The sequence below is a fragment of the Nipponia nippon genome, unplaced genomic scaffold (assembly GCF_047370975.1).
Source record: "Nipponia nippon isolate SJK-2023a ecotype South Korea unplaced genomic scaffold, ASM4737097v1 scaffold_7, whole genome shotgun sequence".
In the NCBI taxonomy this organism is placed as follows: domain Eukaryota; kingdom Metazoa; phylum Chordata; class Aves; order Pelecaniformes; family Threskiornithidae; genus Nipponia; species Nipponia nippon.
In genome coordinates, this window is record NW_028262391.1 from 13,830,435 (window position 1) to 13,846,499 (window position 16,065).

Below are 16,065 nucleotides of genomic sequence, written 5' to 3' on the forward strand. Positions count from 1 at the left end.
ACAAGTGTCTCTTCTGCCGTTTGTGTTTCTCTGCACTCCCAACGCTCAGATGGGAAGGAGTACGATGTGTACGTGTCCTACGCGCGCAACGCAGAGGAGGAGGAATTTGTGCTGCTGACACTGCGGGGAGTCTTGGAGAACGAGTTTGGGTACAAGCTGTGTATCTTCGACAGAGACAGCCTCCCTGGGGGAAGTGAGTATTTCACGGAGGGCTGTGCTCCATGCACATCCTCTCTTTATTGTTCTTTGAGATACTGATAATTGATAGAAACTGGCCTATCCAGATTAACTTTGTCCTTTGGTTTTTTTCCCCATGTCCATTAATGATCTCTTGTTGCTATCTTCCAATGTTTTTGCTTCACGTGACAATGTCGTAGATGCTCCAGGCCACCAAAAAGGCTGCGGCAGGCAAGTGGTGGTAGTTGGTTATTTCAATTGCTCTCCCCAGAAGTGATGTGCAAGAGTGATTGGTCTATCAACATGAGGGAACCGGACCACTGACCTTCATGCAAACCCTCTGAGCTGCCTTAAAAAAGGGGGGATAAAGTCAAGGCTAGAAAGAAAAGAGGCAGGGGGAGTGTGATACTGGACCAGAATGGTAGTTCACAGAGGGTAATGGTGAATGCCTGTAAAAACCAGGAGTGTCTGCTTCTGGGAGGTGGGGAGAGCACCATGCCAACATAAGTGAGAAGATAACGTACCCTCCCAGAAAGTCTCCCACTCACTTCATTAATTAGAGAGTCTGTGTCTAACATGGCATACAATTAAGTTGCTATGATTAAAAATACTTTGTTGCAGGTAGTGAGACTCATCTCTTCACTAAGATGTACATTTTTTCCACTGTTTCAAGCTAAGTCATACGAGGTTCTGGACACAGCATCTGCTGGAGGGATGTAAGGAATCACCAAGAATGGAAGTTTGTGAAACTCTCCAGATATGCATACAGTCACACAGGTGCCATAGCAGAGGCACAAATCTAGCCAACACTCAGTCTCCACTGTCCTGGAGGCTCAGTTGGCTGTATGATCCCTGACACCTACTAGAAGTTCAAAGCCTGAACTTTTGCCAGTGCAGATCACCCCACCTTGAATTCATGGGCTTTGGGTCAGGGCCCCACTGATGACAGAACCTGTGCTGATAAAGTCCATCAGGGTCCCTTTTGGGTAGGAAAGGAGGGATTACTGGAGTCCCAGCCCAGCTGCGTGACAGAGGGAGCAGAATCAGTCTGGGATTTTTTATCTTTATCTCCTAGATCATTGCCAGGACACAGCACCTCTAAGTTTGAGGGCAAATAAATATGTGTGCCTCAGGGATCAGGGAGACAGCTGCAATCCTGATGCTGTTCCTTCTAGAGAGACCCTGGATGACATGGCAGGGCTATCTCCAGGCTCTATTTGCTTGATGCCAGTGCCAGGCTCAGAGCAGGTTTGCTCTGAGCTGTTCTCACTGGTTGTTTCTCAAGACATACATCTCCTTCCCGTTCCCTCTGCTGCTTCTTAACATCCTTCCCCTTTCCTTTTTGGAGGGTCTCATTTTCCTCCCAGTGCGGTTCTCCTGGGCTCCCTGCCCTTCACCCTCACGTCCGGAGTGCTCCCATCACTGCTCACCATGGCAGTCACTGCCAGCCTCAATCCAGCACCAGCCCTCCGGAGCACTGCTGGGGTGGCTTGACATTGCACTGCTGTTTGCAACACTGCTGGGGCTTCCCTGTTGTTTCTTAGCTGGGACTTGACTAATCTCCTTCTCGGGGAAGCACGGCGGGCCAGGAAATAGCTTTTGGCAGCTGGTGTCATGCCTCCAGAGCATGCATCTGTGTCACGGGTAGAGAGTTATGTTGTCCTTGATGAAGAAACAGTGGGAGATGGATTATCCTGCAAGTTTGCTGACAGGAACTAATCAAACGTGCTTGACAGCTAAATGAAGTTGCCCGTCAGCGTTATTTTATTCTCCATTGTATTTTCTGACCAGTCAAGAGCATTACCTTGTCAGTGAAGTGTGGGAGATGCTGCCGCAGAGAGTGCAAGCACCAGGATTCATGCTTACAAGGAATTTTCACATTAATTACAGAAAGGTGCCCAAGGACAATCTACCTGCAGGTGTTAGAAAATCAAAGAGGATGACATGTCTCCAGCTCAAAGGGTGTCACTTTTGGGACACTTCATTAAAAGTCCTCAGAGCAGTTTACTTGTCACTTCTAGAAACACTCAAATCTGCTTTCATTGATGACAGCAACAGGAACAGCTGGATGAGTAACAGGAGTTAGGATGGTAGTATTTCCAAAGCAAATTAACCCATGAGGACACTCAGGGAAGGTGTAGATACTTAGTGTGTGTGTTTGGTGTGGGGAAACCGAGGCAAGAGGAGTGAAGGGATTACCCAGAGTCATTCTGGACATCTACCAGAGGAGGATGTAAGAGTAGGCATTCAGGCTTCCTGACGCCTCTTCAGGCTGAGTCTTTTCCTTGAGGTCATGTGTTGTCCAGCTGGCAATTTTTCTGCTTTGTTCCAGAGAGCCTCTTTCTCTGCTCTCACTAGAAGGAAGCAAAATCTGAGCCTACCAGAGCAGCCCTCTTGGCCACATGGCATCCTCGTAGCATTGAGTGGTGTCGCTGCCATGTGGTACAGTGCCTTTCAGATGTAGCTACCTCGAGCATCTCCGTGTGGCATGGGGAGGAGGAAACACATCTGTAGGCATCCTGGGGCTGGGAGTAGAAGATGTCATTGTACGGGGCAGTGGGTACCAGCAATGGTGTAGGAGGCCCCACCTGGAATCGCTTCCAGGGCTGGGAAGCACCAGTATAGTCTCTAGAGAGGGCCTCGAAGGGATTTTAGTGTCCCCTTCAAGAGACACCTGGTGTCACACTAGCTGTTCAGCAGCGTGTTCTTGGCCATCACTAACCACCTCAATGTTTCTTTCTCCCAGTTGTCACAGACGAAACCCTGAGCTTCATCCAGAAAAGCCGACGTCTGCTTGTTGTCCTGAGCCCCAACTACGTCTTGCAGGGGACACAGGCCCTGCTGGAGCTCAAGGCTGGTCTAGAGAATATGGCCTCCAAGGGCAACATCAAAGTCATTCTAGTGCAGTACAAAGCCATCAAGAAGAGCAAAGTGAAGGAGCTGAAGCAGGCCAAGGCGGCCTTGACTGTCATTAAATGGAAAGGCGAGAAATCCAAGTTCCCAAAGGGCAGGTTCTGGAAGCAGCTCCAGGTGGAAATGCCAGTGAAAAAAATTAGCAGGAGTTTGAGCCTTGATGGGCTCATACGTATCCCTGAAAAATGTTTGACACCATCAGAAAACAAAACAAAACAAACCTCAAAAATCCACAGGTTAGGCCAGGGAGCGGGAAGGAACTTGGGGTTTTTGCCATGAAGGACTGTGTCCCAGGCATTTCAGAGGACAGTCATGCTTCCCTGCAGCTTTTCTACTGCCCTGGCAGTAGAGACACCAAAGATGCATACATCTCCTCTCTGCAAATGCACGTCTTTGTCATCAACCACACCAGCCCTGGGCTCGAGGTCTACATTCAGGCTATCCAGGTGGGATGCAGCCAGCACCTTGTGATAGCATGGTATTTGTATAGGCCAGTATTCCTAGATCCAGTTCCTATGGGACCTTAGCATCCAGGACAGAGCTCCTTTCCTCTCCTAAGCAGCTTCACTCTTCCTGGTCATTGGTCCCTGTTGCAGAGGCTGGGGAACAGTTTGAAGGGTGGCTCCCATATAGAGCCGTTCATACACGTCCCAGCTATATAGTCCTGATCGCTGTGGGATCACAGATTTCTGCTGCAGTGGGGGGGAGTGTAGACTCTTGAGGCTTCTTCTCTTTGTTCCCCACATTTCTGTAGGAGCAGGTGCATTCAGATAGTTTGGCAATGTGAAATGGCTGTTACAAAAGCATTTAAAAAAAAAAAAAAGCAAAAAGTCTCTGCTAAGTGATATTTGTATTGTAGCATTTCTACTAATAAGTGGTCAGTCTCTGGGACTCTGCAGTCTCCTGCGTACCCCAGATCCTTCATGGCTGTAATGTTCGTAATCCAGGGGATATCTCTCATTAGTACAGCCCATGGAGCATGTCTGAGAGATGCTTCTTTGTAGAGTAAACTCAGGGACTTAACAAGCACTGCAAGGAACCCCAGTTTACTACTGAACCCGCCTACTGTCTCCGTGCTGCTGGCTGGGGGAAAGCATCATGCAAAGTGCTGCTGAGGCCTCTGGGGTGACACTGGATGTATGTCCAACTCCCCAGGAGACCCTACAAACTTATTAAAAACTACTAGGTCTGTCCAGCTCGGTAAGACTATGAGGAAGGGCTGAAAGAGTTGTGGTTATTCAGCCTGAAGAAGAGAAGGCTCCAGGGAGACCTTATTGCAGCCTTTCAGTACTTAAAGGGGGCTTATAAGAAAGATGGGGACAGACTTTTTAGTAGGGCCTGTTGCGATAGGACAATGGTAATGGTTTTAAACTAAAAAAATGGTAGATTCAGACTAGATTTAAGGAAGAAATTTTTTATGATGAGGGTGGTGAAACACTGGAACAGGTTGCCCAGAGACGTGGTAGATGCCCCATCCCTGGGAACATTCAAGGTCAGGTTGGATGGGGCTCTGAGCAACCTGATCTAGTTGAAGATGTCCCTGCTCATTGAAGGGTGGGGTTGGACTAGATGACCTTTAAAGGTCTCTTCCAACCCAAACTATTCTATGATTCCATGAAGACTCAGTGTTCTCTGCCTGGGTATGAACAACCTCACCACTCATAATTCAGGGCTCAGGTTTAAACTAGCCTTGGCTTTACAAAGCAAGTCTCCACCCATCTTGTTTCCAGCCCAGAGTTGCAGAACAGGGGATGTATCTGAGCTTCTGCAACCTTTGCACAAAATGGAAATATAAAAAACCACTATCAGTGCTTGCTTCAATGGGAGGCAGCAGGCATAGAAGAGGACCTGGTGAGTTGACCCCTGGCAGACAGGCTTTTCAGACTGAGAGGGGGAGCATCCCTTCCCTTGTAGGACAGACCAAAGCACAGCAGGCCCCTGGCATTGACTGGTACGGTTTTTCACAATGTTTTCACGTAAAACTACAAGCTCTGGGGGTGTCTCCAGACTCCTGTAGCTCCTGATGCAATGGCCTGCCCTCTTAATTGTGGAATTCAGTATTACACACACTAAGTGCATGCTTATTTTTTGTCGATAATGGTTGCTTCTGAGTCACCTCTGACTCACGCCTTTGTTCTGTTGGTGTCCAGTGGGTGAAGCATAGCCATTCATAATGGCATTAAAAAAGCATTACAATTTGGAGTCTATGCACTGTTCACCCAGGTGAGCAGGGAGGTTTGAGGGTGTCCCAGTAAACAGCCCAGCCTTAAAGGTGTGGGGCTGAATCCTGGTATCAGCAAAACCCCGTGCTCTTAGCATCTTATGATTAATAATGTTATTCCAGGGCAGTGGAGAGCCACAGCCACCCATGCCATTGGGCAGGTGCTGTACACATGTGGAACAGATTCTTTCTGTTCAAAGAAAGAGCTTCTTTCTCACCTTCCTCTTCATCCTCACCCCCCTCCCAAGTAAGCTTTGCTTTAAGCAGGTAAAATTGCAGTCAGCTTCACTGAAGGCAGCGGAGCTCCTCATCTGCTCAGAGGTGCTTAAAAGCTTTGCTGTTACGAGCTTTTCTACTGTGGCTGTCTGTGGAGGGGCAGAGCTGCTTCCCACACTCCAGAAAGCTTCATTTGTACGAGAGAGCACCCAAAACCACGCTCAGTTTTATGAAGCCGTTGCAACCACATCATTTTGCTCAGCTTCACCTATTTGTTTGTGTTTTCAGCGTCGCTATAATCGGCTGCCAGATCTACAGGCAGAGGGAAGGCCCTGAGGCCAAAGCAGAACTGTGTTAGATTCCAATTTAATTTTTAAAAAATTGACTCAAAATTATGCATAAATTCAATTAACATCCCAGACCTCACCACGTCACATCTCACTTTTGGCTGAGGTACCAAGAGAACTTCTGCTGATGTTTTAGTTAGTCTGATTATTTTAGGAAGTTAAATCCACCTCACTTATTTTGCTGATTTTATTCAAAGAGTTTTCCAAATAAACAATGGACCAGGACTTTCTCTAGCATACATTGCAGTGGCCCTTGGTGCCATTGCAACCCCAGAACAGGAGTACTGAGAGACATCAGCAGAGCACCCACAAAGCAAAAGGTGTGATGGTCTGAAGAGGGCCTGAAAGGTCGAGAGGGAGCAGCGTGGAAGGAATAGCACTGGAGCAGGCTCTGCTCCCGCGGGAGCTTTACCACTGGCTTTGCTGGGAGCTGTCAGGCCAGGGGTAAACCCCAGTCCCAGCTGTAATGCAGATCTGCAAAGCACCTCCAATACGCCTACCATTTCATCCTATGCCACATGTTGTTTCCATTATGGGATTCTGTCACAGCGTCTGTCTAGTTCAGTTGATTCATTTGAGTTTCTGTGCTCTAACCTAACATTTATCAATATGCAGCTCATACAGAGTTCCTCATTGCTATTTCATGGGGAAACAGCGTGGCACAAATTGGAAAAAATGTCTTCCCCCTGTGCCATTTGATGTTGTACAGCTGTTCCAGAGTTTTCCCTTCTCTTTTCTGTATGTTTTTGCCTTTGTGATATTTGGTCTGTGAAGTGTCAGTATTATTTTATTTTGCTTTTCAATAAAACATTTTCACTTTTGCATTTCAGTCCTTGTGCATTTCTCATAAGTATCATTTTCCTTCCCATTATGTCTGCGAAAGGCCATTGAATAAAGATGACTGTGTGTAGTCCAAGCATCAAGGTCATTCGGGGACACCTCTGTAGAGGGGGGCATTTTTCTGGCTGTTCCATGGTGTGCCTGCAGAGATCCTGAGCCACCACCACTACTACCAGGGCCATGCAAGCAGAAACACCATGCAGCACTCAAATGTCACCCAGCAGTGAACATGCACATACAGAAAGTCTCTGACCCGAAAAGTGCTCACTTGGCAATCACAAGATAGAAAGACGGGAGGGAAACACTATCCCTTTGCTTGAGAGACCAAGCCAGAATGTTGAAGAGAAATCTTGGAAATCTGCCCTAACCACAGAAATCAAACTCACTCTTAGGCTGCTTTGCCCATCACCTTCCAGGTAGTTGGGTAGAAAAGGTTCATTCAGCTCCATATTTTCTCATCCAAGCCACTTTCTTGGCTTTTTCCCTTGTTTGCATGGTAGCAGGTAAGTTGAGAGAGAGCCTAGCACTTCCAGACCACTAGCAAAATGAATTCTTGTGACAATCTATGGATTTGGGGTCTATGGGGTATGGGGTCTATGACCCCCCCCAGCTTTTACTGGGCTGTGACAAATGTGTGGCTCTTGTAATCCTCTGTTACGTCTCTGGGGTGCATTAGGGGAGACATAAGTAAACCAACAAAAATATGCAGTGTCCTTTGTAAGATGGAAGTTTTTTAGTGTAAAGCAGATATCCAAGAATATCAAATTCCCAGCTCTGTTGGTATCCAAACCCCCGCAGCATTATTGCTGCCTGTCCCATCCTGTGCTGTTGGTGTCACTGGGAGGGAACCATCCTGCCTGCACATTGTGAAGTGGCCACTCAGGATTTTTCATGAGCTGGGATTACATTGTAAACTGAACATCCCAAGGTATCCTGGTTAGCCAAGTCTAAAAGCATCGCATCCTCAGAAATAAAATCTATCTTTGGGAATCTGAGCATTTTCTCTGCCAAAAAAATGTCGAGCCTCAAAAAGTGTTGCAAATTCAAAATTGATAAAAGAAAACGATCACTGTCAGCTCAATCAAAACATTTCATTTCAGCAGTGTTGGAATCGCTCACATTAATTGAACCTGTGCTTTTTGAGCAGGCGGGTAGAATAGGTGACCTCCCAGGGGCTGCTCCTGCCTACATTTCGCTGTGATTCTGTGATTCCAGTTTCAAAAAGAAGGACCTTTCAAACCAGCAAAGGAGCTTTTTCTTTCGCAAAGTGTTGAAGCTTGGCTGATTTCAAAATGGATCTCAATCAGTTATAGAACGGTTTGAATGAGGTCTGGACTCAGTAAATTGGGAGATTGCTGCCAATTCTTTGTGCCTTTGAAATAGGGTGGTAAGAATGTTTCACGGCGTTAAATGACAATTCTGACAGAACTGACTTTGTCATCTACTTTCGGTTTCAATGAATCAGTGTTTTCTTGTGTGTGTTGGGGAGGAAAATCCCCCCAAACCTGGTGTACAAGAAAAAAATACTCCAAATATTTTGGTTTAAATTCCAGTGTTATGTTAAAGAACCAAACAGTGCCTTACTTTCTCCATTAGGATATTATTGTTCAAGCATTTTTCCTGTCCCAAGTTCTTGGTCCCCAACTAATCTAGTGACAATGAGTTTTACAACTAGTCATATATCTTTGAAAAAAAAAAGTATTGCTTTGTACAATATTAAAATAAGATGCACCCAGGTACAACACGGTGCACCTTCTGCAATGAGATAAGGAAAGGGACAGCCAAGTGCTGGAAGCGTAAGAGGCATTGCCATTGCAGGGAAGAAGCAGTATTTTTATTTATATAAAAGACCAGTGTTCCACTGGCAGGGAGGGAGGGGAGTCTCCAGGGTGAGGAATCAAGGCTTTAGCAGTGTGAAAGGCAATGGAAGCAGCAGGTAGCTCATCTCCCCAGAACAGCTCTTTGCAAGACATTCCTATAGGGAGCTTTTTCTCTCTGAGTGTGCAAGAGCTCTTACTCCGATGATCCCTGTCCTGCTTGAACACCACCTTGTCTTCAGGTCCAGGTCCAGGTCCAGGTCCAGGTCCTGGTCGCTTTCCCCCCACCCCATCCCAGGCACCAGCACTCAGTGAGTGGGTGGAGTTCTTTTAAGTTTTTACAGTCCTGTTAATCAGCTTGGGTTAATTTGCTAAGTGCTACAGCCCTATTAATTCCCATCCTTTCCACTGCTCACCCATTAGCCACAACATCTTCAAAATGCTTACTGCATCCCAAGCCATAGATAGAAGTCCAAGGACATCCTTCAGGTTTGCTGCTTTCCAACATTCATAATAAAAGAGATGCTGCCCTTGCCTGGCACCATTCCAGCTAAGCATCTTGCTGAGCTTTACAAACTGCAATTAATCCCAAGAAATGCTTTGAAGGACAGTATTTTCACCCCCCATCACAGCTAGGGGAACTGATGGAGAGGTTTAAGACTGACATTTTTGCTTTCTAAGTTTGGAGGCTTCCATTTCTAGATGAGAGAGCATGAGAGGGAGGGAGGTGGGTCTTAGCCTCAGCAGTGCGAGCTGTGGCACAATGACATGATTGCTGCACTTCGTTCCCCCCACGCAAAGGGGTGCCAGAGCTGTGGGCAGGTGGTTCCCAAACAAGACCTGCCCTTTATTAAACACCTGCACTTCCCTGGGCAGGAGTGATGCCGTGCAGTGCAGAAGTCAGAGTACAGTCCTGACTTAACCTGCTGTCATGGCTTCTTGTTTACCACTTCAGCCTTCTCCAAAACCTACCGCAGAACAAAAATGCTGCTATTGCTCTTGCACTCCCTGCTAGCAGGAGCGTGGGCAAGTCAAAAGTCACTGGGCTTGTGCCAGGTTTCCCTCTGTGGGAAGGGGGGATCTCTGCAGGTATGCCACCACACAGCTTCCTTCAGCTTTTCTCTCCCCGCTCCCTCCCCCTTGTGCACCCCAATTCCTCTGTCCTTGCACTCTTAGATACCACTGAAGCTGTGTTCGACTTCATCCAGAGGAGCCGCAGGATGATCGTGGTCCTGAGTCCCGATTACTTGACGGAGAAGAGCATCAGCCTACTGGAGTTCAAGCTGGGCATCATGTGCCAGAACGCCATCGCCACCAAGCTCATCGTGGTGGAGTACAGGCCACTGCAGTGCACCCACCCTAGCATCCTCCAGCTGAAGGAGTCTGTCTCCTTTGTCACCTGGAAGGGGGAGAAGTCCAAGCGCTCCGGCTCCCAGTTCTGGAAGGCGTTGCGGCTCGCCCTGCCACTGCGCAGCCTGAGCGCCGGCACCAGCTGGAACGAGAGCTGCTCCTCCCAGTCGGACATCAGCCTGGACCCCGTCCAGAGGAGAAGGAGCCAGTTGAAAGGGCAGCCTGACCCACGGGGCACCACGGCAGGGACTCTTACTCCTGGGGGGACGGCCCCAGCCCCCGAGTCAAAGGCCAAACACCGAGCCAAGCACTTCTTGACATGCCGGTGTTGTGGGACCTATTGCAATGGTGACAGCAGACTCAAGCGAAAGCATCGGGCTATGGCTGAGCCAAGGTGGGACACTCATCTCTGCAAGCCAGGCTCGGGCAGGCCCGTGGCACAGGGGGTTCAGGGCAGAAGTCGACCCGAGCCCCCGCTGGCACAGGCTCCAGCTCTCGCCCTCTGCCATTACAGCGACCTGTCGAACAACAATGACTTCTACGTACTCTAGCCAAGAGGCTGACAGCACTGCAGGTGCTGGGCCGGCAAAAGAAACTCACTGCAGCCTCAGCCAAGATATTTTTATGATATCACAGGCTGATGCGGTGTTGTTCACCATCAGTCCCATGCCAGCACGGAGGACTGCAGCAATATCACCGGTGCTGGTGAGCTGAGCCAGGTACCTGCAGCCACACACAGAGCAGCAGCTGGGGGCTGCCTGCCCAGGTCCTTCTTAATTTAAATTGCAAAGTGGAGCTGAAAATGTGTTTGTCTGGCATTGCTTTTCCCCAGCTGTGGTCGTGTTTGCTGCAGGGCTGCTGCTGGGGTCGGGTGCGGGAGAGCAGGTCCCCAGCCAGGGGTTGGGAGGGAGGGAGGGGGGAGAAGCTGTGCTCCTGGCAGTAACCTCTGGAGAATGGGAGGAAGCCTGCATTCTGCAAAGGATGAAACTTTGCTAATGAGGGCAATGGGAGCCCCTGCCAGTGCAGGAGTGCACCGTGCAGTACGGTGCGTTATCCACTGTGGTTTAAAAGAACTTGGTCAAAAGTTTTAAGACAAGTCCCTTCCCTCTAAATAAAACTGATTTCTTTAACCTGCTATTGTTACAAGTGCCATGGGAACTGGTAAATGTCGGAGCCTTGTTCAGCAGGCAGTGCCTGGGGAGGTGGTTTGCCCAAGCTGGCTGAGGTCCCCTCCTGTTCCCAGTGCTTCCAGCGGGCTCCTGGGCTCTGTCCCTCTCCCAGCTCCATGATATGATGAATTTGTTCTGTCAGTTGTGTGGCCTTTCACGCAGCAAGAAAGAAAACCATTACAAATCCAGGGAAATGTGATTTTAAAAATTCTCTGAGTAGTCAATGAGCTCAGGGATAGGAGCAAGACCTAAAACACTCACAGAAAACCTCAGGCATTGAAGCTGAGGGGTCAAAACTCAACCACGCTTCATTAAATAACCAAAAGAGCCTTTGAACAGTCTCCCTGGGGCTGCTGTTTCATCAGCCCATTGAGCTGGCTGTCAGCAGAGTTTCCCAGTCTTCATCTGCAGTGAAAACTTCATATGCCTCATTCTGCTTTGTGTAACGGTTTCTCTCCCTACCGAGGAAGGGTGCTAATCCTGGGAGTCGGCTGCCCGCCTTCAGCTGCTGCTCAGACATGCCAGACTGAGTAATACTCTGCATTTGTTTTCTTTCCCTGAAACAAAAAAAAGGTCTCCTTCACCACTCTGGTCATTCTAGTTCTTGCCTCTCAGGTTGGTAGGTAATTATTCTTCTTCTGCCTTGGAAATATGGGCTGAGCCCTTGGGGTACAGGGTCTGTGTCCCCCAGGGCCAGACCCTTATCTGATGTCCTCAGGTGCAGCCCTGGAGCTGTGAGGAAGGAAGGGGCCACAGCTCACCCATTTTTAATAGTGCTGAAGCCCAGTTATAATTCACACATCACTTTCCTTCCCTCAGCAGCCCCTATTCCCCACTATTGCCCTGACTTTTTCAGTCCTCTCCTTCTGAGATCAAGCACAGCTGATGGCTCTCCCATTACAAGTCTCTGTGAGCTGAATCCTAACAGACCTGCTGCAACAGACAGAGAAAATAGAAACCGAGAAACCTGGTGCTGAGTCAATCTAAATAAAATAAGGGCAAAAAACCTCTACCAGCTTATAGGAATTAGAAATTCAGACTCTAGAGAATTCTCCAGGCGTGGATTTCTCTGTAATTTCAAGCAGACACATTGTAAATGGCTCAGAAAAGTTTTGTTCATATGCAGCCAGTCTCAGTGATCAAAGAGGAGGAGCACGAATGAGATATTTGGAAAGCAAGCTGATAAATTGCAGAATGTTTTGTAAGAAGTAATCAAAGTACCGTTAAATGGTTAAATGGTTCCAGTTGCTTACAACTAGATGTGGGATGGTGCTGTCAATGAATCTGGTAGAGCTGAAAACACAAGCTACAAAATACAAATAATTTGCAATTAGTCAACCTCCAGAGTCAGCATATTTGTTATTTGTTGGCATTTAAACAGCTTTTATTTACAGACTTTGCCCTTATTTGCCCGTGGTGTTGTCTTGGTTGACTACAGCAATCCAAAGATGCAGGAAACAACAGCTGGAGCTTGTAGCAGATGTACAAAATGGCCAGCTCCAGCCTTTTTGGGCAAACTGTCATCTCTTCATGAAAGAACAAATGCAAACTGGTAAGGACCATTGCTTCTCCTGTTGCCTCAACTACCCCTTTTACTACCCACCAAACTGACCTAGGGTTTTGGTTGCTCTTGTAACAAATACTGAGACATGATGGATTTCAGTGGGTGCAGAGCCTTTGTCCCCTGAGGCCAGGCTCCCAGAGCCTGAAGGCATGCTGTGCTGGATGGGGTGTCTTAGCAAGGACACAGGGACTAAACCCTAGAACCAATTTCAGTTGTATTTGGGGGGTATTTCCAAGCTACATCCTAAGCATGTTGCTTGGAAATACCCCCAAGCATCAGCATAAGGTCCTGCTTTAAGACCAGATCCAACTCTTTGCACAGGGTTTGAATTCTGCTCTCTGAAAATCATTTAAAATCTATTCATGTCCTATCTGACAGTGAATGGTGCAGATGGACTGTAATCACTGCTCTCTTCTGTGGTACACATGTATTTGTCAGTTGTATACAAAAATACAATTGTCTCCAAAGTTAACAGTCAGCGCAATACTATCACCCCCTGCGCCCACCCAGTCCTCTCAAAAGAACTGTTCGGAGGGGAGTAGAGTTAGTATATATGGAGAATTTCCACCATGTCCTAATATAAAAACATTCATATAACCTTGTATATCCTACCTATGGCATGCAAGGGTACAAGGATACCACATCGTAATGTGCAGAGCCAGTAGTACAATATTTCTGCTGTTACCTAGAGGTTTTTAATGTGTGAAAGGCTGGTGGTGTCATGAAGACACTGAACAGAGCTAGCTAGGCAGTTAGGGAACACAGGCAAGTCACTTAGTCCATCTCAACATCAACCTGTCTTCACTTTAGTGACTGCAAAGCTCTGGTACCCATGAGGTCTCTCGCTGGCAAGTTCCACTGGACATGCCACTAATGGGCTGCTCCTCACATCTGAAATGTTGGATGAATCACTAACCTGCAAGAACTTATACAAACTCTCTTCTTAGCATAAACAAGAATTTTGTTCTCATGTATTACACTAGATGCTGATCTCAGAGCATCTGATCTAAGTGTATTTATAGCAGATATTTTCCCAAATAATGACAAGACCGTGAAGGAACTGACAGATGCCAGAAATAGGGAAAAAATGCTTCAAACCCTTAATCCTTGCTCTATATTTATATTTTTTTTCTTCTACTGTTCATCTACCACAGATTTCTGTTAAGGGCGGCACCACCTCTGGGATGATGTCTGCCCACTGTGACATACCAGTGTAAGGGTATAACCCAGAGCCACATCAAGCAGACGAGGGGAGACCATATGAGGGTATGCAAGAGGGTGCACCCGTAGCACAGAGATGCAGCCTGGGGGGACATATGTGCTCCCTGCTCACCACCCAGGCACTCGGCCCCATCTGGCACCCAGGAACATGCAGTGCTGTTCTGGAAATGCATGAGTTAAAACACTGTGGCAGGAGTAGGGAGAAACACTAATGAATGACCCCATAGCTGCCTGCCCAAATTCATGTGAAAGAGGCCAGGTTTGACTTGTTCACGTGGGTGTTCACGCTACGTACTGTTACTGGTCATGCTGTGGAGAGGCTGTGGCTCTAAAAAGACACAATAAATGTACCACTCAGGTTCCTTTTGTAAAGGTGTTAATGAGACACGTAAGTCTTGCAGAATGGTTTGTAGAAGAATAAGACTTTAATTCTTCATAATACCAGACATGGTAATGACCAGGCACAGGGGACACAACATTTACACTGATATGCCTGTAATCAGGCTAATGATTTGTACTTTACTAAAACATATCTGCCACAAAGTCATTTGGCTTGAAAGCATTAAAGAGTTTTCCAACTCATCAGTATTTGTTCAAGTGAATAATCAGCGTCACCCTTAATATCATGCCGGATCATTGTTTTGCCTGTTTTTTTTGCCTGGAAGCTCCAGGCAGGGTTCTTGTTCTACCTTCATCTGCTGCAGCAAAGAGACTTCTCAGGGATTTTTCTGTCCATGGGGGTATTTGCACACTGTTTCCAAATCATCTGGCAATCCATTTCCCATGAAAGGTTTGTTCTCAAGTTTTCCAAAAGGTTTTCTTCCTTTGCTATTTAATCATTTTTAGACTGTGGGTGGCAGAGATGTCTCTCCTGTTGCCTGGGCTGCTCAAGAGGTGAAGTCCCTGACCCACGGTTATTTACTGCTTCCCACTGACTCTTTCCTTCTTGCCACCACACCTCAGTGGGGAAGCAGACTTCATTGATCATGCACTCCAACACCTTTTCCAAGAAGGTGTTACGGCTGAGGTGCCCCCGCCCCCGGCACTCCACCAGCACGATCTTAGATGAAATTTTTTGTTATGCTTCACCATATCTGCTTGGGGCCAGTTCATCAGGCAAGCCAGATCACATTGCATGCTTGGTGAAGCAGGAAATAGCGATGACAGACAATCTTCGTGCCATCTGCCACGATTATTAGCAAATGACATTTTATTTATCTCCAGATCAGCCATGAAGATGCTGACTCCCATTAGAAACATGTTCAATGACAAGTACTCATCTTTTGAGATCTATAGGTTAATGGATGAAGAACCAAAAACCTGCTGTTAATGTGCACAGGGTGATACTTACAAAACACCACCAGATCTATGTACCCACAGTTACCAGCCAAGCTGGAGATACTATTGATGGAAAAAGGTCATTTGGGAATATCTGCTCCCACAGAGCTATGATCACTAGCTACTAATTAATTACACTGACACCTTGAAATTCCATATGTGGGCAATTCTATATTGACCGGTCGGGGAATGAGCCTGCAGTGACCCACACAGATTCACAAAGAACTTGAGTTTCCAGTTCACAGGAAATTCCATTGTTTTAGGTTTTTTTTGTCTCCTCTCCTGTCATTAAACAGAGAACAAATAGCACAAGATGACATCAAAATTTTCCATGAAATTTTCTTAGCAATCTATATCCATAGCAAATGGGAAATATTTGATTCCCATTTTAACTTCTATTTTCTATAACATAAACATGTTTTGAAAATTTTTTTAAACAAAGCTCAAAATGTGCTATACCAAGAGTGTCAAAAATCTGTTGGTATTTCACTTCCATTTTGCTTACAGCATGTTTTTTTAAGACCAGTCCCTTTTAAAACATTTCAACTTAAATGAAAACAGCATTTTCCTTTGAAAAAAAAGGCTTCCATTATAAACACACCATCAGATCTGCATTGGTTATCAAACTTGCCCTTTTCTGCATATTGGCCCAACATTCTCAGTTTTCAGTGCTTGCAGTTTCCTAGTCTTCTAACATTTATTAAAGAATTAGGCCAGTGATGCCATGAGCTCCTCAACCCACCCTCTAGCAACTGAAAAGCCTCCAACTGTATTCTTACAGCTAGCTGGAAAAAATCAACATGTTTGCATATCAGATCATATCAGCTCCTCAAATCTCACTCATGTTTGTGTATCAGGTCCAAGAACTTGGCTGTGGATAATGCCTTACTAC

At 46.7% G+C, this 16,065-nt stretch overlaps 1 protein-coding gene across 11 annotated transcripts in view; it reads left to right on the forward strand.

Moving 5' to 3' along the window:
• The window catches only part of IL1RAP (interleukin 1 receptor accessory protein), a 49,034-nt gene extending 38,391 nt beyond the window's left edge, over positions 1–10,643 (forward strand). For 6 of the 11 annotated variants that reach the window (XM_087740150.1, XM_087740151.1, XM_087740153.1 and 3 more), the window contains 2 exons: positions 50–193; positions 9,708–10,638. In XM_087740150.1, the coding sequence (XP_087596276.1) occupies positions 50–193; positions 9,708–10,432 (869 nt within the window). In that variant the 3' untranslated portion in view covers positions 10,433–10,638. Of the gene's footprint in view, positions 1–49; positions 194–2,923; positions 6,704–9,707 lie in introns of those variants that run through there. The other 5 variants (XM_087740149.1, XM_087740156.1, XM_087740158.1 and 2 more) reach the window with 3 other exon arrangements.
• Positions 10,644–16,065: the final 5,422 nt, after the last annotated feature.